The following is a 24102-nucleotide window of genomic DNA, read 5'->3' on the forward strand; positions in this document are numbered from 1 at the left end:
GTCTATATATGCAAAACACAGCCTGGAATTGTATAACCCCTGAACATATTAACAAAAAGAGAAAGTTTTTCTGAAATTTAGATGTTTATTACATAAACCTGAGTGACACTGAATGTATTGTGCTTTAGGAAAGCCAACCAAAATAAAACTGTGGCTTTGAATCATTTGGGCTCCCTAAACTGGACTCTTGCTTCAGTTTCTAAGTTTGTACAGTTAAGAACCAAAGTCCTTCTTATACATTCACTGACTACATTTGGCAAAGCCCTGAAGACCCAAAGATTTTCATTTTAAATTAAAATATACGTAGCCTAAGCTGTCAGGTTTCTACTGGGAGCCTGTTGGTTCAGAAACAAAATTAAGAGTGAAGGGAAATCACAAGAATACAATGGTCTTTTTAACTTCCTAAAACACATTCAAAAACTCTAAATACTGTCAAGAGTCAAAGAGTCTTTCAAAGTTGCCTCTGAAACTGATTTATGCTGGTCCAGTAGACCAGGCAGAATCTATGACTGCCATCAACAAAGACTGCTGAACTGTCTTTGCTCCTGGTGGCTAGGAGTGGTGGTGGTGTTCAGTCAGTCAGTCGTGTCCAACCCTTTGCGACCCCACGAACTGCAGCATGCTAGGGTTCCCTGTCCTTCACCATCTCCCGGAATTTGCTCAAACTCACGTCCATTGAGTCAGCAAAGCCAACCATCTCATCCTCTGTCGTCCTCTTTTCTTCTTGCCTTTAATCTTTCCCAGAGTCAGGGTCTTTTCCAGTGAGTCGGCTCTTCATATCAGGTGGTCAAAATATTGGAGCTTCAGTTTCAGCTTCAGCATCAGTCCTTCCAATGAATATTCACGGTTGATTTCCTTTAGGATTGACTGGTCTGATCTCCTTGCTGTCCAAGGGACTTTCAAGAGGCTTCTCCAGCACCATTGTTTGAAAGCATCAATTCCTCGGCATTCAGTCTTCTCTAATGTCCAACTCTCAAATCCGTACATGACTACTGGCAAAACCATATGGACCTTTGTCAGCAGAGTGATGTCTATGTTTTTTAATATGCCGTCTAGGTTTATCATAGGTTTTCTTCCAAGGAGCAAGCATCTTTTAATTTTGTGGCTTTTTTAATGACGGGAATGGTGTCATTTCACCAAAGTAAGGCAGTGGAATTAGTGTGCATTGAACTGGGAAATCATAATTCTTCAATTAGGGGTACAATGACAATGAAGACAAAGGTTCCTAAATTTGTCCAGGAGTAAGACCAAAAAAAAAAAAAAAAAAAAACCCCAAAAAGCAATATGATGTGGTTTGAAACACTGACATACTAACCAATTTTCTCCTCCCATACTATACACTGTCTCTTGAGCTTTAAAAACAAAACAAACAAACAAAAAATAAATAAACTACATGGAAAAAAAAATAATACAATAAAATGGAGTTTAAAAATGAAAAATTAAATTAAATTAAATTTAAAAAGAAACATAATAATGTGAATTTGCACATTTGCCAGTCAGCAGCACTTTTTTAATGGGGTTTAACCAAACTGAATAATGAGTTCCCAGAGGGAAAGTTCCCTGAAGCAGTAAGTTCTCCACCACTACTATTAGGCTTCAGTCTCTTCCTAAACCTGTGATAAAGCAATGTAAGAAAACACCACCCAGACCAGACCTACACAGCACACACTTAGTTAAAAACTGGATTTTTGTGTCATCCTCAAATCTGTAGTTTATGCGGTTACTTGAAAAATAAAGTGGCACATTTATATTAGATAACCAACCTACCTGACCTGTGAACTTACGCAGGCAGGAAATTAGCATTACCTCCTTAATTTCTCACAGGAAAAAGGAAAGGTCAAAGCAGATGTTGAGATTGACCAACATAAATGGATGCTGAATTTTATCAGTTGCTCGAGTTATCATATTTTATCTCTTTTATCCTGTTAATACAACAAAGTGTATAAATTTACTTTAAAATGTTAAAACAATTTTGCACTCCTGAGAAATAAACCTCATTTGGTCATGATGTGCAATTCTTTTCTTATATCAGTAGATTCGAGTTGACAGGTTTTTACACCTGTGTTTATTAGGGATATTGAGCTATAATTTTCTTTTATTATAATGTTATAACAGACTTGGTATCAATTTGGTTATGTTAACTTCATAAAAGAGGTTTGGAAATAATCTCTCTTTCTCATGAATTTGGGTAGATTGGTGTTACTTCTTCCTTTAATATTTAGAGAAATTTCCCACTAAAATCTGCTGGACTTGAGGTTGTTTTGTGGGAATACCTTTTAAAATAAACAGCTGTCAAGATGTAATTCACACATCATAGAATTCCCCCATTTAAAGTGTATGATTCAACAACTTTTAGTGCATTCACAGAGTTGGGCAGTCATCCCCAAAATCTTAGAACATTTTCATCACCCCCAACAAAACCCCATGGACATTAGTAGTCACTTCCCACTTTCTCCCAAACTCCCCAACCCTGGGCAACCACAAAGCCACTTTCTGTTTCTTCAGATTTGCCTACTCTGTACATTTCATAGAAATGAATTATATAATATATGGTAGGAAGGTTTTTTACTTACAGATTTAATTTGGCTAATGGGTATAGGTGTTAAAGATTTTCTGTTTCTTCTTCCGTTCATTTTGGTAAATTGTAATTTTCAAGAATTGTGTCCATGTGCTCACTTTGGCAGCACATATACTAAAATTGGAAAGAATTGTGTCCATTTCATCTAAGTTGCCAGTAATGTTGTCATAAAGATGTAAGTAATGTTTTATTATTTTAATTTTTGTTTGCTCTTTTGTGAAGTCCCCTTTTCCATTCATTTTATTGGTAATTTATATTTTCTTTCTTTTTTCCCCCTCCTGATCAGTCTTTCTAGGAGCTCTTTTGTTAGCTTTTTAATCTTTTCCAAAAATCAGCTTTTGGGTTTTCTGATTTTCTCTGTCATGCATCTGCCTTTTCTTCTGCTTATTGATCACATTTTTTGTATTGGACACTGTATGTATTTCCTGGATATTGTACATAAATGAAATGCAGAGACTGAAGTTGTGTTATTTTTCACCAGAAAGGAATCACTTTTCTTTTGTTAGACAGAGTTGAGCTGAGTGAGAGCTCAGAATGCAGTTGTAGTTAGATGCAGTGAGATATAGTTCTCCTCTGGTTTTCAACATCTTGATGGTGAGACTGCTTCATCTAGCAGGAATTTGTCTCCTAAGGTTCATAAAACTGTGGGAACTTTCAAACTACCTTTTCAACCCATACTCATCCCATGTCCCCAGGGGCAAAAAGAGAGGCTGGAGATCTCATCTCAAGGTAGGGAGGACTTTTTTTTCCTCTCTGGAGTTTTGTTCAGATCTATGTATATAGTCAAAGAATTTTGTCTTCTTTATTGATGGGTTTTAGTATCTTTTAAAACATGATTTTTCTAACAACAATGTCCTATTGTCTATTCAATATCCTGTAATAAACCATAATGGAAAAAATATGGAAAAGAATGTATACACACACACACACACATATATATATACATACATATATATATACACACACACACTATAACTGAGTCACTTTGATGCACAGCAGTAATTAACACAACATTGTAATTCAACTGGATTTCAATTAAAAATACATTTAAAAAATAATTTTTCTAATTCATCTCTTTGTTCTAGTTGGTGCAGTGGGATTGTGAACCTACCACTTGCTATTAAATTTTACCTAAAAGTGAAAATCCCCTGGATAGCTTTTTAAAGAAATTTAAGTCACTAAAATCATCTTCCTTCAAACATCAAACTAGACTGGAAAGTTAACAAAATGTTACAGTATATAGCTATTATAATCTGCACATTCATTTTAGGGAGATTGAATTTATGCCTAGTGGTTGCACTATTATGGGTTGTATACACTTTATGGCTTATTAGGGCTCCTTGTATAATCAAAATGTGTGATTCATCTATGACTTGAAATGAGTGACAGTGGGCACAGCAGAAAGAATGCTAAACCCTTGATGGTCAGAATACTGAGCTTTAACCTGAACTCACAAAAAGCTCGACCAGGAAATACTATGAGCACTAGTTTTCCGGAGGACACGTGGGAAATGTGTGCTAAGGTGCTTATTCTACCTGTTTTAATATTAGGTTATATTTTATTTACTCCTAAGACAAACATGTCAGGTGTGAGATGAACACCTGGGTATCTGCTCTCCAATCCAATAAACCCTACAAATCTTTTACAGGTAGCACTCTCAATACTCTCCTCCTCCCTCCTTCCCTAGGAAGGATTCATCATCCTGAACTTTATTAGGCTTATCATTTCTTGAATTTATAATTTTTTACCACATCTGTAGGCTATCCCCAAAAGACAAATTGTTTGATTTATAGGCATTTAAACTTTACATAGTTTTACACTGTGCAAGTTCCTCAGTGATGTTTTTTTCCCTCAAACTTCATGCTTGTAAGATGTGACAAATTGATGTGGGTAGTTGTAATGAAAGACCTAATTCTTGTCCCAAAGTGATTTTGTGCTTGTTTCCGACACTATAAATATACAAGGAGGATAATTTAAATTGAATCATCTCTCAGTTCTCTCCAGACCTGAAATTCTAATCCTACTTTTCACAGTAAGTATAGAAGTGTACAGTTTACTGCAAAAGTACAGCACTGATCAGAATTATGATTTGACGTTGATTCTTTGATCAGAAATACAATCCCCATGGGCAATGTGTCATGATATCATTTTTGGACATTTTGGCAAAATTTCAAGATTACTTGAATACAAAACTTCAGTATGTAAGACAAATCATTTAATACCAGGTTTGAAGTGGTACATGCAATGATCAGAAAAGACAGACTTCACAATGCAAAAATGCAAAGTTTATTTTCTTAAATAAAATACTATATTCATATCTATACAAATAATTATTACAACCATTAAAATGTTACATTTACCAATAAAAATTTCAAAACTTTAAACAAGAGCATGGTTCAGAATATTCACACCCTAATACAATGCATTTGTAAAAAGATGTCAAAATAAACAGGACCTATTCTTATTTACAACTGTAGGACAATCCCGGCCATATTATACGTATCTCCTCTGAATTCATTACAAAACAAATTAGTTCCCATTAGAATTATAAACCAGGTGATTTACAGTAATAGGACACAGTGCACAGCAGACATTGCTGGCATGGGAATAGATACAAATATTACAAATACTGAAAGTACTAGAGTTAGATTTTTTTCTGGTGACTGACCTACAGTAAGCTTCTCAACCAGTGTATCTATCAGTAAAGTGTGAAGGGAACTATGTTCTCAGATTTTTCCACCCATTTTTACTGAAATGAATATATATGTGTATATATGTGTGTGTGTGCATATATATATATATCTCCTGTTGAAAGTGGAAGCAAATCTTTTCTTCACAGTAACACAACTGCAGCATTTTAAGCAACACTGTCTGGTCCCTTTCTTTTGGAAGATCAACAGTTCAGTTCCCCCTAAAAGTTACCAATATAGTCAAATCCAGTGCCTCAGTGACCTCACAGATAAAAAATGGTTTTAAGACTTAGGGGGTGGGGGAACAGAGATCTAGAAAAGTGAAGAGGGGATTGACATGGAGTAAACTTTAAGTTCCTATGACATAGCATGGTGTATACCTGTATGTAACAATTGAGGAAAAAAAAAAGAATTCATAATTTTTTTAAAATGTCAAATTACAAATGAAGACTTATCTTCTCTATCTCATGAAATCCCTAGAGACAGATTATGCAATCATCCAAAATAACACCACTTTCAATATTATCCCCAATATTTTCAACCCGGGTAGGCTCATGTTTATGAAGCATCTGAACACACGCGTGCACCAGAAAAAAGACTACAGTTGACAAAGTTTGTGCAAATCTAGAAATAAGAATATTGAATGGCCACCACATACAAGCTCTGAGTTTAAAACGAGTCTTGCATCTAACTAGTAAATTTATTTTTTTAAATAAGATCAGCATTAAAGATGGCTCAGAGAATGATAAGGCAACAGTGAGAGACGTCAGTTGTATTTGTCATCTAGGTGTTTGATTACACAGCATGTACCAGGCTGGTCCTTTGCCGTAACAGAGGAGTGGGTGAGTGGTATGTTCCAATGGCTGGTCCTAAGACCAGAGGCACAGTTGCAGATAAAGTGCAGTTTCCGGGTAGAGGCATGTGGGCACAACTAGAAGTTCTGTGTCTAAGAAGGTCCTCAACACTTCTTCCCAGAACACCACAATCTGAACTTGATGACCCCCACAGACTCCAGAAGAAACACTCTTAGGGCTCACACAGAAGTATAGAATACAGGGAGAATATGATTAAGTAATAAAGGACCCTTTCCTGTTGAACTCACATGAGAAGGAGAAATGGTTTCATTCAGCCAAAAAGTTATCAGAGAAGAAACTAATTTCTGGCCTTTAATTTGCATAAGTATATCAGAAATCATCACTTACTATTATTGCCCTCTAGAAGTACACAGCCATAGGTGATCAACAAAGGCAGATTTAGAGAGAGCAGAATTAGAACAAAGACTGCCAGGTTCCTAAGGCTATCAACCCAAAGCCATCTGATTTTGCCCTTTCTTTACTCCTCCATGGGGGAAAAAAAACAAGTTCTCCAAAACAAGAAACAAAATTATATGGCACATTAAATATTTTCAGTCAATCTTGAATTACTTTTGTTTTGGGGAATTCTCTTTGCCCCTTAATAGAATACAGTGATTTCCAAAGCTGGGTCTTTGGGAATCATTGATTTGGGAGTATGAGTATGATACAATGACTCTAGGCCCAATAAATGTTTCAAGGCAGAGGAGTAATCACTTAGCTAAGGAATGACTGGGTTCCCTGCCACTTCTTTGACATGGAGCAGACAGAAGAAAATAAGAGCCTAGGGTACTTTGCATCAAAGGAAGGATACAGCTAAGAAGAGTCTCAACCTTTTCTCAAGTTCATCACTCCCATTAAAATGTATTTCCACACTTTTTTGGAGTATAAATATCAGCCTCTCTGTGAAATGGCTAATGTTAGAAGGCAAGAGCAGGGCAAATGAATTATCTTTAAAATATTTAAATAATTTGTATATTAAGAAGGCTAATTTTAAAAAGTCAATCCTCATTGCAGTTCACTCTGAAATATGACTGAAAATCACTGAAAAAGAAGATTCCCTCCTCATTCTTCTCTTTCCACAGTTCTGACACATTAAATTTTATAAAGCATGATCACTCTGGAATGCGGACCCTTTACTGCATGATCACTCTAGAATGCACAATCTTTACTTAGAAAAAGGGTACCATTGCTGGAACACCGCAAAGGTCTTAACATAAAAACAAAAACAAACTTCCTGGAATAGTATAAAATATCCCCAAACAACTTGTATGTACCAAAAAGAGAAATGACATCAAAGTTGATTTCTTTTATCCATGATTGACACATTAGAAATTTTTGCATGGTAAGAAATATGAAATTTTTTACCCTATCAGAAGTTGCTGTGTTAAATGTTTAGAGGAATCAACATCTTTCTGAAATTGATTCCAGGTGATCAGTAACAACAGGAGAGAAATTATTTAATCAATGTTTCACTTATGCTTCATACATGTTTGTGTTTCTAGAAATTACAAATTTATCTGTAGAAATGATTTTACATTCTGTAGACATATATTAGCAAACCATGAATAACATTAAATTTACTATAACCAAAACTGACTATGTTCTCTGCCATTTGTTTGCCAAAAAAAAAATCCAGAGATTGTTATGTATTAAATAATTTCCTTGCCCAAATCATGTAGCTCTAATTATCAAATACTTAATACTGCTGGTAAATCTCATATAATCGTGCTTATAAATCAAGTAAGATTACTGTGCTCTGAACATTTTCAGAATTGAGTTTATATATAAACACATACATACGCATATGTTTGTAAGACAATTAGAGCTATATGGAAGAAGGGGCCAAATTATTTGCAGATGGTCACATCTTTCCTCAGATGGTCAAATAAGCCTTACTTAGGGGTAGAGGCTCATTTGGGATCAAAAGTGTTATATGCTTGGAATGAAAGTTCTGAGGAATGTAAATATTATCTCTAAAGACAGCTTAGCAGAAAAAGACAATCGAGACAACAGAGAAATATCTGCAAGTACCAGGCTTGAGGCCTTTCCACTGAATGTTCACATTCAGCTTCTCCTTAGCCTGTTACCTTCGTTCTGATTTTACCTAACAGTCCCCAGTTTTTCAGAACTCAACCGCCACTGTGTGTGTGTGTGTGTGTGTGTGTGCACGCGCGTATGCGTGCACATGTGTGTGGGTGTGCAGGAGGAAGAGAAAGAGAAGGTAGGAAAGAGACAGGGAGGATATATAGCCGAACACACTAAGAACAGTTCTTGAAATTGGCAGATTAGGCCTTTCAAGTACAAGAAAAAACTTGAATGTTAAAGCTTAAAACTCAGTTAATTTAAGTTATAAATGTCATATTTTTTCTCAGTTAAACGTCTTAACTGTTTACCTGTTTTCTTGTTTAAGTAACTTATTCATGAAGCTCTCCTATTTCTCCTCATGACCATTCTGAAAGAAGAAAATACAGACATTTTCCTTGTTTTCAGTATATTTTTTGTGCTGAGGAGGCTGCCTCCGCCAGCAGCAGGGGAATTTGGTGAGAACAGCTAGAGAGGCACAGATGACCCTTTTGTTGAGACTACAGACCCTTTTGCTGCAGTAGAGGTATTCCCTAGAGTTTTCTGCTCTAACCAAGCCTTCTGCATGTGTTCAGTCGCTCAGGCCTGTCTGACTCTTTGTGATCCCGTGGACTGTAGCCCGTTAGGCTCCTCTGTCCATGGGATTTCCCAGGCAAGAATACTGGAGTGGGTTGCCATTTCCTTCTCCAACCAAGCCTTAAGAGGCTTTTTTTTTTTTAAATGAGAATAAAACTAAAATGCTGGTCTGTGGGTTAACTTTTTTAACAGAGCAGACAGAACAGTTTATATTTCCCACTCCATTCCATTTTTGGAAGAATACAAAAACAAGCAACAGGCTTGAAATATCAGTACACATCAATTGTTATCTTAACTTTTAATAAACTTTTCAAAATGCAATAAATGAATTTTGAATATATATCTTTAAAATTCAAAATTCATTATTAATTTCAGCGGGGCTTAAAAAAAAACTCTGTATCAAGTCCGACTCTTCAGCAGGTCTCAGGTGCCAATTTCCTATTTTCAGATGGCAGGCCTATTTTGAAAGAGCTAGTTTATACCTTAAAATCTATGTCCAAGTACACACACACTCACACACATGAACTTATATAAAGACAATTTTTTGAAGCACCATTTCACATCTACCATGAGGAAAAGCAATGAACAAACTCATCTTCTCATTGTAAGTCTACAATGAAGGGTAATAATGCAATATACAATGCCATATCTTAAATATAAATATCAGTAAGTGAAAATACTGACAGAGATTAAGACTCTGTTCAGAAATATTTGAAAAGGCTCAAATCACTGTAGATTCCAAACACACTATTTAGTGATCAGTCCCTAAAGAATAAACAAATGTCAAAGAACCTACTTCAAGATCAAATAAATAGAACAAAGAGAGAATTCTACAACAAAACTCAATGAATGAAACAATCCTTAACTGAACATGCAAAACCTCACAGTACAACTGGCTATCATCCTTATGGCCTGATGCAAAATGCAAGGACGAAATGGAAAACATCTATGTACTCTGCTGTTTAGCTTTCCACTTTTAAGGCTACTCGTTTAAGGAAGACCTTCGCTTTACAGGATCTTAGAACATTAAAGGATAAAATCACTGCAGATGGTGATTGCAGCCATGAAATTAAAAGATGCTTACTCCTTGGAAGGAAAGTTATGACCAACCTAGACAGCATATTGAAAAGCAGAGATAATACTTTGTCAACAAAAGTCCATCTAGTCAAGGCTATGGTTTTTCCAGTAGTCATGTATGGATGTGAGAGTTGGACTATAAAGAAAGCTGAGCGCCAAAGAATTGATGCTTTTGAACTATGGTGTTGGAGAAGACTCTTGTGAGTCCCTTGCACTGCAAGGAGATCCAACCAGTCCATCCTGAAGGAAATCAGTCCTGGGTGTTCATTGGAAGGACTGATGTTGAAGCTGAAATTCCAATATTTTGGCCATCTGATGCGAAGAGCTGACTCGTTTGAAAAGACCCTGATGCTGGGAAAGATTGAGGGCAGGAGGAGAAGGGCGAGAGGGTGAGATGGTTGGATGGCATCACCAACTCAATGGGCGTGAGTTTGGGTAAACTCCGGGAGTTGGTGGTGGAGAGGGACGCCTGGCATGCTGTGGTTCATGGGGTCGCAAAGAGTCGGACATGACTGAGCGACTGAACTGAACTGATGGTTCCCTAGTTTGGAAAACAAGACATGGAATTCAGATAATTTATGAATTGTTATAATTAAGGAAGAAGCTTCTAACTAAACCAAACCTTGGGAATAAAGGTTGATTCAATAACTCACCTATTTGCTAAGTGCTTGACTTGAATCATGGACATTCATTCTACATTAATTCAACACCTGCCATGGGTAAGAGACTGTTCCAGAATACACTTGGCCAGCATTTGGTTAGGAGTCACTGTGTTCTATTGAAATTTCTGTATTGTTGGAGAGCAACTCAACTATCTCAACTATCTATTTTACAAATTACCAACAATCAAATTTAAAATCTAGGTTCCTTCCTACTACCCAGGACATGCCAAGATGACTTCCCCCAACTTCCAGTCGATTAGTATCTAGAGAATGTCAGATTAAAAATCAAACCTGAAAATGTCAGTCTGCTTGGGAAATTTAAAGCACACACTGTGCAGTTAAAAATGAAAGATAATTTTTTTTTTACAACCTACTATGCAACTAATCTCTGACATGGCTTCCCTACATTCAGAAGATAACTGGCAACTGATTAGACAAACACAAGGAGATGATACACTCACACAACCTCTCTCTTCCTGTGCATGTATGTGTGAACACACACAGAGATACATTTGTAATCTCACTCGTTACACTTATGTTTAGTCAATCTGTATTTAAACAGCTGAACTGCAATCATGACCTAAGATATGGCTTATGTTGTGGGCAGGTCTGTTGGAGGACTGCTTGGAAGAGTCTGAGGCAGAGGCGTTTGCTATCGTAAGCAAAGGGGACATCGCTGAGCCGTCAGGAAGAGCTGTAGCTATTTCTGGAAACAAAGATGTCATATTAAAATTGGATAAGTGAGAGTTGGTCATGTGCATTGGGGGCATGTCGGGGAGAAGAGGAAAACTTGGTTGAGCAAAGCCAACAGGTCGGGGAGGAGACAGAATTGATCCGAATCGGTTATTCAAACTTCCACTGTTTACCTTCTCTGTGCTGGGATTTGAGAACATTTGATTAGAAAAATAGGGGATTGAAATATCATTGGACAGTGTGGGATGAGCAGGAGAGTATGGAGGATAGAAGGAGGGGAGAGTATTTTGGGGATCCACAGGGATGAGGGCTGGGGTTCGAGTGGCACTAGGCTGAGTAACCTGTGGAATGAAAGAAGCATTAGCATTTATTGGTGGGTTCATGCCACCCTCAGGGATAAAAGGAAAACCAAAATTTTGTGATAGCGTGTGCTGGTCAGGCACTGAATTATCATTAGGTACTTGTGGGCTATCCGGCATGAAACGAACAATACTTCCTCTCTTTTCTGCAGCAGGTTGTTGGCGTCCAAGAATCATACTGCCACCAGTAGACAGAGGAAGGTGAGGAAGACTTGGATCAAAGACATTGCTATGTCTTGGGTTTCCAGAGCGAGTCCTTTCAGGTGGACGAATTTTGGAACCACTGCTATCTTGCAATGGATGCCTTGATCGCTGGGGAACTGAAGAACTGGTTTGACGTACAGGAGGCCCTTGGTCAGCATTTCCGTGAGACGCAGACGGATGCGGCAAAGCTGGCCTTACAACTCCGTGCATGTTGGTTGTGACTGGAGGGTTCATGTGGCCCTTGGTCCCATGACTGTCAGTAATCCTCATGGGATTGGATTTCTGTACAGAAACACTGGGACTCGTGTTTCGACCTTGAATATCTCCTGAAGACGAAGAACTTGAAAATGGAATATTCAAGGTGCTGTTCCGGGTGTTAATTGCGCCCAGGGACATGTCACAGCTCTCCCTACTCTGACTCTCACTCTCCCTTCTAATATGGACACTTTCATGGCTCGGGGGACAGTTATATTCAATTGCAGAAGAGGGACCACACTGTGTATTCCTCTGATGTTCTGAGAGGGATCTCTGACTCCCAATGACCTGATCACCCAGGTGAGGGGCAAGTAAACTCTGCATGAAACTCTGGTGACATGTATTTTCATTGTCCCTTGTTGGAATAGCATTTCCTGTTGGGATGCTCTGAACTGGTGGATAAGGTAATCGCTTTTGGCGGTCGACTGGTGGTGGACCAGGGTTTTGACTAATACGAAAAGCTTGGGGCTGCATACTCCTCAAGGATGATACAGGGTTACCTATTTCATTATTTCTTGAAGACTGTACTTCAAAATTATTCTGGGTCTGCTGACTGGCTCCACTTGGTTTAAACGTCTGACAGTCAGAAAGGCGGATATCTGAGGCAGTATGGTCCACACGACCCTGCATATTATGAACGGCTAAACTCTTGTTTCTGGGAACATCAAGGTAGCTTCTCATTTCAAGTTGATCTGAAACTCTGGAACCTTGAATTGATATACCCATTCTCTGCTCTGAATTAGAAGATGTTTTTCCAATGAGTGCCTCAGCAGAGTAACTAGAAACTCTGTTTCTCTCCGGCCTGTGTGGAGCGCAGGTCATGTCTGAAGGTCTCGTCACAATACTCGGCTGGGATGCCATTTGCTGCTCTATGCCTCTTGATGTCAACAGCCTCTGCATTGGATTATGCCCAGATACGTGTTCAGAAGAAACCCCTGGAGCTTGCTGCCGGCTTCCCACCTCCTGCTGGTGCAGAATATCTTGACTGAGATGGCTCTGGTGGTTCCGGCTGGTGGAAGGGTTTTCACAACTCTTCTCTGCCTGGGAGCTTCCAAAGTGTTGCTGCATCTGTTGCTGCATCTGCTGATGGTGTGGGTGCGGCTGACCACTCTTGGGTCGGGATTGGTCAGTTCCATGATGCTTGGGTTGTAAAGACAGCTGAGAGGCCTGAGTGCCCTGAACAAGATTCCTCTTTTTTTGCATCTGAACTTCCTGTTGCAGAGTTCTCTGTTGGTGGACGCTGTGGGGCTGAGAGTGGACAGAGCTCTCTGCGTGAGGTACATGACGCTGCAGCTGATACAAGTGATGCCTCTCTCTCAACTGCCCTGCTTGCTGCTGCTGCTGCTGCTGCTTTAAGTAGAGGTGGTTACTATGCAGGTGAGGTACCCCTTGAGCTGGAACATGTTGCTGCAGGGCCTGCAGATGTTGGCTAGCCTGGGCTGTCTGCTGCTCGGCAATGGAAGCCTGCGAACCACACTGAACCTCGGTCTGCCTCAACACGGGGGTCACAAAGTTGTTACTAGGCGGAAATAATCGGGTGAGGCCATCCCCGTGTGCTGGGTTGCTAATAGGCACAACTGAGTTTGAAGAGTTGGGAGGGATCTGACCAACCATCATTTGAGTTTGATCGGAAATGCTGTCTGGAGTTCGGCTCATCAGGGACAGACTTTCAAGCCGGAGGGCGGCTGGCTGACAATGCTTCTGACGTTTAGCTGAAGACAGTAAAAGGTCATCCTGGACAGCACGCTTAGCAGAGTCTTTACGGCTTTCTTGACTTGGCTTTAAGAGTGGCTCTTGAATTGGTGTGTTTGGTACGGTACCAGCCATAGTACTTAGCTGTTCTTGGGAGTATTCGGTCATCAGGGATGGTCCAGGAGGCTGACTGCCGTAGGAGCCAGATGAAACTGTCAGATTCACTGTTGTAGGAACAGTTGTTTGTTCTGAAGTTTGGGATAAACCAGTGCAACTGACCAGAGGATGGCTGAGGGTACTCTGGTGGATAAGATTATTCACACTTAAACTGGTGATGCTTGTTGGCTGGGAAGTCGAAACCTGTAAAGAGGCATTTGATGTTTTCATTCCTATAGAACAACTTGGTTTTTCAAGGGGCCTATCCACAGTGGCTTCAATTGAATCCTGAGAATTAAATTCATTTGGTGTTGCTTCTGCCTGTCCTGGACCATTCTCTTTAGATATCTGTGTTTTGAAAGGCTGGTCTCCCTCTAAAGAGGATGCTTCAGAAGGCTTTGAAGGAACTTCCCGTATATCAGGTGGTACCTGGGTACCAGCTCTTCTCTTCTCAAGGTTCTCCTGGTCAAAAATAGCTCGTGCTGCAAGAGCAACTATATCAGTTTGCTCCACAAAGGTACAGCTGTCACATGTATTAGTCGTTGCATTGCTGGTGACATCCTCTCTGGCTGTTTCAGGAAGCATAGATGCAACTGAGAAACTATGACTGCTGCCAGAGCTGGTTGACATAGGAGAGTCAGCCTGCCTACTGGTGAGCAAAGAACCATTAATAACCTCCTGGTCAGGGATGCAGGAATGAGGCTGTCCTGGATCTCTATCATCACTGCTCATCAGTAATAGCTCCTGTTTGGGATGCAATTCAACATTTGAATCAACTATTTTAGAATTTTCTGAAGAAAAGTCAGGATGGTCCACCTGGACTGAAAGAGATGATTTCTGAGGGTCTTTTTCTTTAGCAAGACCGGACAGCAGTACAGTTAAACCTTGCCCCTTTAAGAGACCTGTGGTTTGTACTGTATCTGATGACTCTTGCTCAACCCTGCAAGGGTCAGCAACGACTTCTACCTCAGAAACACAGTCAGTACTTGTAGTGCTTGTGGTAGATGACAAATGAGGAACCTGAGAGACCAAAACGGGGGCATCATTCGCAGAGGAAATCAACACGTTGGCTGACATGCGGGATCTGGCAGCTTCTGGCAACGCCAAACTACTTGGTGGCTTATCCTGAGATGTCTCTTGTTGCAAAATGGGGAGAGAATCTTTGGATTTTGCTGGGGCCATTGTAAATTGTTCACTTGTTACAGATTCTTGGGAGGGTGAGCTAGACTCTTCGGCTGACTTAGATTTGGGTACAGACTCAGGCATCACTGATTCAGAATTCAGAACATTCAAAGAATGTGAACCAGAAACACTTACACTATTTGTCTGGGACATAGTGGCAGATGGTAACACACCAGGGAGGCTTTCCAGAAGTTCATCATTACATGATGGCTCTGCGGAACCTTCAGTGCTGGGGCCATCTGACTTGCCCACATCTCTGACTGGATTCAGGGAGCAGGCTGACTTGTTAGCGGCTAAGTGTTTCTTGACACCCAGCTTCTTATTCAACCTTTTTGCCTTCGTGATAGGCAAACAAGCCACAGTGTTCACTGAGGGAGTAGTCACTAGGTTATAAGTACTGGGTAGTGTGGCTGAATTATCTGTTGTCACGGGAGGTGCTACAGTTGTTAATGAAATACAGTTAGCTGGGGTAATTTGACTATTTGCAGCAGTTTGAGGATGGACTGGCTGGCTAACAGACAACTGTACACAGCTTTGCCCAGCCATCTGCGATATGCTTTGATTGAGGCTGGCCAAAGCGCCAAATGTATTCAGGGCAACATTGGTATTTGGATCTTCGCTGGTGGTGGGCTGAATAATTTGCATAGGGGTTTGATTTGTAGTTCCTGATGAAGACATCACAGGCTGCAAAGCAAAGAGCTGTCCGTTTAAAGAAATGGTTTGAGGCTGCTGTTGGCTGGATACAGTAACAGAAAGAGTTTGTGTGGAATTTGATGCTGATAAAGATGTAGGTCGTGGTAATATATGGACAAGGTGCTTTCCTCCAAAAGTCTGCGGGGTGGAAACATTTTGCACTGAATTGTTAGACCCGATAATAGCACTGACTCCATTGACAGGGAGTCGAACAGAACCAGGAGGTGGAGCAGAGAGAAGTGGCAAAGTATTCTGGTTAGCTGCCTGGATGATGACTATCTGCTGACCTCCTGTTTGGTTGGGAACCTCTGCCCTCATCACTGTTGGGCATGGGGTGGTGCTGGGTGGTTGAAGGATGATAACATTCTGATTAGCAGGAGTTGCATTAACAGCCGACCCCACTGGCTGAGCCATCTGAATCACCTGCATGGCGGAATTCAATGGGAGGATACTTTTTGGAGGCTGAGATTTAACTTGTGGCTGGGTGATCAGTGGCTGCATAGGTAAAGGTGGACAGGAAGGCAAGGTTACAACTACTTGCTCAACTGGCTGCCCCTCTGCTGGAAAGGAATTATTCAAGCTGATGCCTGGAGCCACACATCTACTGTGATTGGCTGTCGTGGGGCTAGTGCTAGACTCATTTAATACCGGGGTCACAGCAGAAGATGGTGTCTGGCTTAAGGGCTGAATAGTGTTTCCCGCCAGTTGCAAAGTAGTCCACGTCGTCTGTGTGTTTCCAGCTGAGGAAATTCGGGTAAGGCTATTCATGTTTTTCAAATCTGAAGCACTGACAGCTGAAGAAGGCAAAGAACAAGAAAGGGTCCAACCACTGTCCATAGGGTTTGAAGAAAGGGTGCTTACAGGCATGGTGGTCATCCCTCCTCCAGGGACAGACGGGGTCACTACCATGGTAACACTTGTGGAGTCTGCACCCTTGCTACTGCTTGCTACACGAGAATCGCCGGCAGACCTGGGAGGCTGGGAGCAGACTGCAGTGGTGACGGACAGAACCAGGGTGGTCTGAAGATCACTTCTGCAATCCTGGGTGCTCAGGCAGGACTCGCTTCCAGGCTCTCCTTGAGTGGCAGCTGCTGAGCAGCTGTAGGAGATGCTTGTGGCACAAGGGACCGTTTTCTTCAATACTTGGGGGCTTTCTTGCCCCTTCTTATTTTCAGAAGAATTTTGATCATTTAGACATGCATGCAATGAACGATGCTGGGGTGGTTCAGGCCCAACAGGAACCCCGATCAGTGAGCTGCTGGTGGGACCAAGCGCACCCGCCTCGCTTTCGGAGGTGGCAAGCTCGAGAATGCTTTGAGCAGAAAGAGCAGCAGGAAGACAAAGAGGAACAGGCTGGTTGGCAACCAATGCAGAAACCGTGGTCTGATGCCATGGCTTGTTTTCAGAAGGGTAAACTCCAGAAATAGACACAGGAGTCACAAGATTGCAAGTCCTCTGTACTGGCACCACATTGGCAGTTTGCTTTTGTAAATTATGACCAACATTAAAGGTTATCCCTTGAACAGCTGTTCCCTGGCTGTTTCCACCAGGCTGACTCCCACTGGAATAAACAATGATATTTTTTTGAACCTGGTCACTGGGAATAACAACAGAGACCTTTGAATTTTTAAGATTTCCTTTCCAGTGGATTGTGGGGTCGTCATATAAACATATGTCATTTGCTTTTAGTAATTCAATATATCGGCCATTTTCTTTTTGAATCTCTTCCAGTTGTTTACGTAGCTTTTTGATTTCTTCAGCTATGATATCAAAAAGAAAAAAATTTTTAAATTACCTCTAAATGTCAGTATTTACATTAATTTAAGAAAGAGCTGTATGCTGAGCTACTGAATTCTAATTTTAGCAGTCTAAATACCTCAACTGAGAATCTTCAGCTCTTTTACAATATAAGTTCTTTCTTCTTTTTAGAATGGTGTCTCAAACCTCTATCTCAATCCTTTTAAAAGTACATATCTTTAAAGATCAACAACTCAAAGGTCAAAAATTACTCATTAGGTAGAAATCTCAAAATTACCGAATTCAAAATAGGGCAGCTAAAAAGGTGAAGCAAGGAAAGACATACTGCTATCATGGTAACATGCTAGGAAAATAACACTGAATATCAATATACTAGCATTTCAATGTTAAAATAACAAACATTACTTATGGTGGTAACAGTCTTTCTCCCCCTCCCCCAACCGACCACACCTGCCACACAGCTTGTGGAATCTCAGCACCCTGAAGCCATGTCATAGCAGGGAAAGTTCAGAATCCTAACCACTAGGCAACCAGGGAACTCCAGACAGTCTCTATTATAAACGGCTTTGAAACAATAGAGACGAAGTAGAACATGTAAGAAGTAAGGTGGGAGGGCGAGAAGAAAGCATCAATGGTTGCATTTTCCTTGGTAAGGCCATGTACTCTACTGAGGAATGAAGATATCTGTGATGCCCTAAACCATTTTAAAAGAGACAGCCTCACTCATGGATCCTGCTAAGGGTTAGGCTTGGCTGCTGGTATTTACGCTCTGTGACCCTATATAGCTCCACCTGCCTTGTCATAGTGGTAGGTATTCACCACTCCCTCCGCCAAAGGCAGCAGACCCTCAAGGCCAATACCCTCCCTGGTAGCCTGAAATAAAAAGTTCTGTTCAAACAAGGAGGAGCTGAGACTATCAAATTGCTTTTCTCAGGTATTTAAACAGGAGACACAGAATAAAGAAACCAATGTGCTACAGACATCAGAAATTAAAGCACAATTATCATGGACCAAATAATAAAGATGATTGTTTTCACTTACTGCACACTTACTATATGCCTGGTACTTTTCATTCACTATCTCATTTAACAATAATAAAAATAGTAGCAACAACAAATAACATTTATCAAACATTTACTATGTTCTGGGCTTTACTCTAAGTGCTTTACCTGTGTATCTCTTTTAATCCTCATAACGACCAGGATATGGGAACTACCTTTGTCATCACTACTTTTAGATGTAAAGAAACAGGTTCAGAATAACCATATAATTTGTTTCAAGTTGACCAGATAGATGTTACAATTATCCTCATTTTAAGATAGGAAGACTGAGACTTGGAGCTGAGTAAAGGAAGCCAAGACTCAAACCCTGATGGTCCTGACTCCCAAGGCCACTGCTGTGGTCACTGTGTGAGACTGTCATATGGACAGTGAGTATGTGAAGGAAGCTGTTGGGAGAAGAAAAGAAGAGACAGCAGATGCACACACACACAAAGGATGATGACAGAAACGACAACGCGATCGGACTTAAGGGGCCTCAGGTGCCCCCCCAACTCCTGGTCTGGCTATTCAGCTCCTCTTGGATCCCATGAGACTTGAGTTTCCCTTTTCCTTAAGGTAACTTGATGGCCTCAGACACTGGACTATGAAACCAGAGGAGCCCTCATTAGAAACGTATACATCACTCTAGCCTTATCATCCCTTTTGTGAGTGCCAAACATTGATTGGTTACCAAACATTGATTTTGTATCTAATTGCCCGACAGCAGCATAAAACAGGACCTGGACCACAAAAGACAGCTGGCTGAGGCGGGTGGGGTAAGTTGTCATCTAACTTAAAAGTAAACAAGAATTCGGAGCGCTGACCTTCTAGATGTGCTTTCCAGTATCCTCCTCATTTCTTACAATAATCACTGCTTTGCATCATCTCCACCTCAATAAGTCCACCTTTGTTTCTCTCCTTTTAAGGTGACCTACTGAGTTGTCATAGGATATTCTCTCTCTGCTCTTCTCAGAGACATAAATGAAAGATGGCTCAAACTGCCCTACCCCTCAGAGCTTTATACTTGCCTGGGGTATGTTTTTTTTCAGCTGTCATAAGGAAATCTTCTCTTCAGTGCAAGTGGGAAAACAGAACTCATCTGACAGCATAAAAAAGTCACCTCTAAAAATCAATATTATTAAATGATCAGGAAGTACATGCAATACACACAATTATGAACTGAATGCTTTGGCCTTTTGAGTTAATTCACAGTTGAGGGTTGACACAGGCATATACCTGTTTTTAAGTTACACTGAGCAGGACTCCCCCTACATCCTCTTATGGGATTTCCCCTAGCTGGGAGATCCATCTAGAATAAAGGAGAAACAGAACTATTCATGAGTTAAGCAAACAGGAAGTACAAAAAGAGTATAAAATGAAAACTGTGTATGCCTACAAGGTAAGAATTGCTCAAAGAAGAGGGGAAGAGGTAAACTTGAATAAAGGCTGAACTCATTTGCAACACTATTCTCACAGACCCACTGAATACATGGCCTTAATAATGTTTCGGGGCAAAAAAGCCTTCTGTATTACGATACTAATACAGTATCGTAAGTTGCACTGTGACACAAAGACCTGAACACTGAAAAAACAATGAAAAGTAAGAATCTCAAAATCTTTACCTTGTTCATTGTTTCCTCCGTTAAGCAGGAGCTCATCATTCTGCCTTTTCAATTCTGTTATGTACTTAAAGGCTTGGTCCAGGATCATATTCTTGCTCTGTCAAAGAAAGTCAACCATTTAAATGTTTCACTGGAGGTTAAGAACTCACCAGAAGAAAGTTACAACTTTGGTTTTTCCAATATGTATGATACATATCTTTTCACAACTTAAAACTGGCACTGTATTCAAAAACTACTATTCACCTTTTATTTATTAAGTATTTACTGAGGCTCTGTTCTAGGCACTGGGGATGTAATAAACAAAAAGGACAAAGTTCTTGAACCTTGAGGAATATTACTTGTTTACGAGGAATTATTATATAAAAATATTTATATTTACAAATAAAATCAGGTGGTGATAAGTGTTATCAAGAGAAATAAAGTAGGGTCTTTTATACTCTTTTAATCAAGTCATCTCCCCTCCAGGCTCCAGTTCGAGTTTAGATGCATCTTTCTCTAGGAACTCCTTCATAGGCCTCTCTGTTCTGGAATTCTGTATTTCCTTGGGTAAACTGCAGGAATTGTTCCTCTCTTACTAGAATATTTACTGTGTGCTAGAATCACAACATAGCATAATGGATGGGCGTGCAGGCTCCTCCACTTAGCATTTTTGTAACTTGGGAAAGTAACTTATTCTTTCTAAACCTCAGTTCATTTGTAAAATGGGGATAATAAAAGTGTCTACCTTGAAGGTGTGGTAAGGTTAAAGGCTTTAATACAGACTCTTAGAACTCGATGGGGTATAAAGAAAAGTGCTTCATAAGTGTTAGGTACTTGTAGCTACTATACGTCTGGTCCTATGTTAAGTACTTCAAACGCATTATTTCTTGGACTCATTAGAAGAACTATGTTGTTATTCCTTATTTTTTTAAACTTTATTGATGTACAGTTAACTAAGATATTAAAAAAAAAATAATAGTAAAGAAGGGTAAGGAAGGAGTCACAGAGATGGCAGAGGTTACTCTGTGTTGCGGACTGAATGTTTGTGTCCCCCCATAATTCATGTTGAGGCCCTAATCCCTGAAGTGATGGGGCCTTTGGAAGATAATTAGGTCATAAGGGTCTATTCTCATGGATGAGATCACTGCCCTTAGAAGAAAAAACATGAGAGAGGTGATCACTGTCTCTGCCATGTGAGGACACAACCAAGAATAAAGCCCACATCAGGAACCAAACCAGCTGGCACCTTGATCTGGGACTCCCAGTCTCCAGAATTGTGAAAAATACATTTCTGTTGTTTAAGTCACTCAGTCTATGATAATGTTCTTAGAACAACCCAAACTGACTTAGACATTCTGCTACAATATATTTCATAAAGGGAGGCTGAGGAAGGCTCTCTGTGAGGTGATGTCTAAGGAAAAATTTGAAGGGAGTATAAGAATGCATGCCCCATGGACATCTGGAGAAAGAAGGCTCAAGCAGCAGAACTGGCAAGGACTAAGGCCCCCAGGCAGGGTTGAGTTTGGCATGTTGGAGGAACAGAATGAGACAAATGAGATGAATAAGACAAAAGGCAAGTATATAGGGAAACAGTGGGAGGAGACAAGCCAGTGAGGGCCTTTAAGACCATGCAAAAATTTCAGATTTTAATGTTATACTTTACTCTGTCAACCACAACTACAAATTATTTTAAATAGTAGGTTGAGATAACAATGTCACTTGGTTGAGTTTTGGTGCCATGCTCCTAGTATATTCCATTCCTAAGCTTTTACAGAAAGGTTGTATTTTACGTCAAAGTCCCTATACTCTTTAATCAAATTTTTTAAATGGAAAACATAATATATACATACTATAAAAAATGTAAATAATGAAGAGATATATAATGAAAAGCACATCCCTTTTGACTTTAGCCCTCTAAAGCCCTTTCCAGAGTCAACCAAGTTATTTAAGTATCTTTCCAGAAATATTACATGCCAATACATGTATATGTTATATATATGTATATGTATGTGTGTGTGTATATATATATAGATATAGATATAGATATATATGTATACACCAACACATACACACATATCTTTTTTTAAAAAATCCAAATATAAGGATACTATAAACAGTATGTTACATGGATACAACTAGAGATTATCATACTAAGTGAAGTAAGTCAGAAAGAGACAAACACCATATGATATCACTTACATGTGGAATCTAAAACATGGCACAAATGAACCTATCCACGAAACAGAAACAGACTCACAGACATTGAGATGAGACTTGTGGTTGCCAAGGCGGAGGTGGGGAGGGAGATGGATGGACTGGGAGTCTGGGGTTGGTAGATGCAAATTATCATATTTAGAATGCATGAACAACAAGGTCCCACTGTATAGCACAGGGATAGCCCTGGGATAAACCATAATGGAAATGAATTTTTAAAAAAGAAATATATATATGCATATAACTGAATCATTTTGCTGTACAGTAGAGATTGGCACAATATTATAAACCAACTATACTTCAATAATACTTCCCTGATAGCTCAGTTGGTAAAGAATCTGCCTGCAATGCAGGAGACCCCAGTTTGACTCCTGGGTCGGGAAGATCTGCTGGAGAAGAGGTAGCTTACCCACTCCAGTATACTTGGTCTTCCCTTGTGGCTCAGCTGGTAAAGAATCCGCCTGCAATGTGGGAGACCTGGGCTCAATCCCTGGTTGGGAAGATCCCTTGGAGAAGGGAAAGGCTACCTACCCTAGTATTCTAGCCTGGAGAATTCCATGGACTATATAGTCCATGGTGTCGCAAAGAGTCAGACACGACTGAGTGACTTTCACTTCATACTTCAATAAAAAGATTTTTAAGTATGTTTTAATTTTTAAAAACATACTTTGGATATTATGGTCATTTTAACAATATTAATTCTTCGAATCCTTGAGCATGGTATATCTTTCCATTTGATTGTGTCGTCTTTAATTTTTTTCACCTGTGTCTTATAGTTTTCCAAGTATGGTTTTTACCTCCTTAGTTAGATTTATTCCTAGGTATTTTATAGCTTTTGACGCAACTATAAATGGGATTGTTTTCTTAGTTTCTTTTTCAGATAGTTAGCTCTTAGTGTATAGAAACATAACAGATTTCTGTATGTTAATTTTGTATGCTGCAAATGTATCATACAACTTTACTAAATTCATTCATGAGTTCTAGTAGTTTCCTGGTGGCATCATTAGGATTTTCTATGAAGAATATCATGTCATCTGCAAAGAGTAATAGTTTACTTCTTTCTTTCCAACTTAGATTCATTTTATTTGTTTTTCTTATCTGATTTCTGTGGCTAGCACTTTTTTTCTATTGGAAGATAATTACTTTACAATGTTGTGTTGGTTTCTGCCACACAACATGAATCAGTCAGAAATATACATATGCCCTCTCCTTCTTGAACCTCCCTCCCACCCCTCCATCCCACCCTACCCCTCTAGGTTGTCACAGAGCACCAGGTTGAACTTCCCGTGTTATAAAGCAACTTCCCACTATTTTACATATGGTAATGTAAATGCTTCAATGCTACTCTCTGAATTCATCCCACCCTCTCCTTCCCCCACTGTGTCCCCAAGTTCTCTATGTCTGCATCTCTATTCTTGCCCTGCAAATATGTTCATCAGTATCATTTTCCTAGATTCCATTTATATGCATTAATATATGATATTTGTTTTTCTCTTTCTGACTTACTTCACTATGTATAACAGGCTCTAGGTTCATCTACCTCACTAGAACTGACTCAAATTTGTTCCCTTTTATGGCTGAGTAATATTCTACCTATATATACATACCCATTCATCTGCTGATGGGCATCTAGGTTGCTACCATGTCCTGCCTATTGTAAATAGTATTGCAATGAATACTGGGGTGTGACTAGCACTTCTAACACTATGATGAGTAAATGTGGCAAGAGTGCGCAT

The 24102-nt window shown here is 39.8% G+C and overlaps 1 protein-coding gene across 3 annotated transcripts in view; it reads right to left on the bottom strand.

Moving 5' to 3' along the window:
* Nucleotides 1-4847: 4847 nt before the first annotated feature.
* USF3 (upstream transcription factor family member 3) overlaps nucleotides 4848-24102 on the bottom strand; it is a 49689-nt gene continuing 30434 nt past the window's right edge. For all 3 annotated transcript variants that reach the window (XM_065942219.1, XM_065942218.1, XM_065942220.1), the window contains 2 exons: nucleotides 20174-20270; nucleotides 4848-17513 (listed from right to left, as the gene is read on the bottom strand). In XM_065942219.1, the coding sequence (XP_065798291.1) occupies nucleotides 11074-17513; nucleotides 20174-20270 (6537 nt within the window). In that variant the 3' untranslated portion in view covers nucleotides 4848-11073. The remainder of the gene's footprint in view (nucleotides 17514-20173; nucleotides 20271-24102) is intronic.

The sequence above is a fragment of the Muntiacus reevesi genome, chromosome 8 (assembly GCF_963930625.1).
Source record: "Muntiacus reevesi chromosome 8, mMunRee1.1, whole genome shotgun sequence".
In the NCBI taxonomy this organism is placed as follows: Eukaryota; Metazoa; Chordata; class Mammalia; order Artiodactyla; family Cervidae; genus Muntiacus; species Muntiacus reevesi.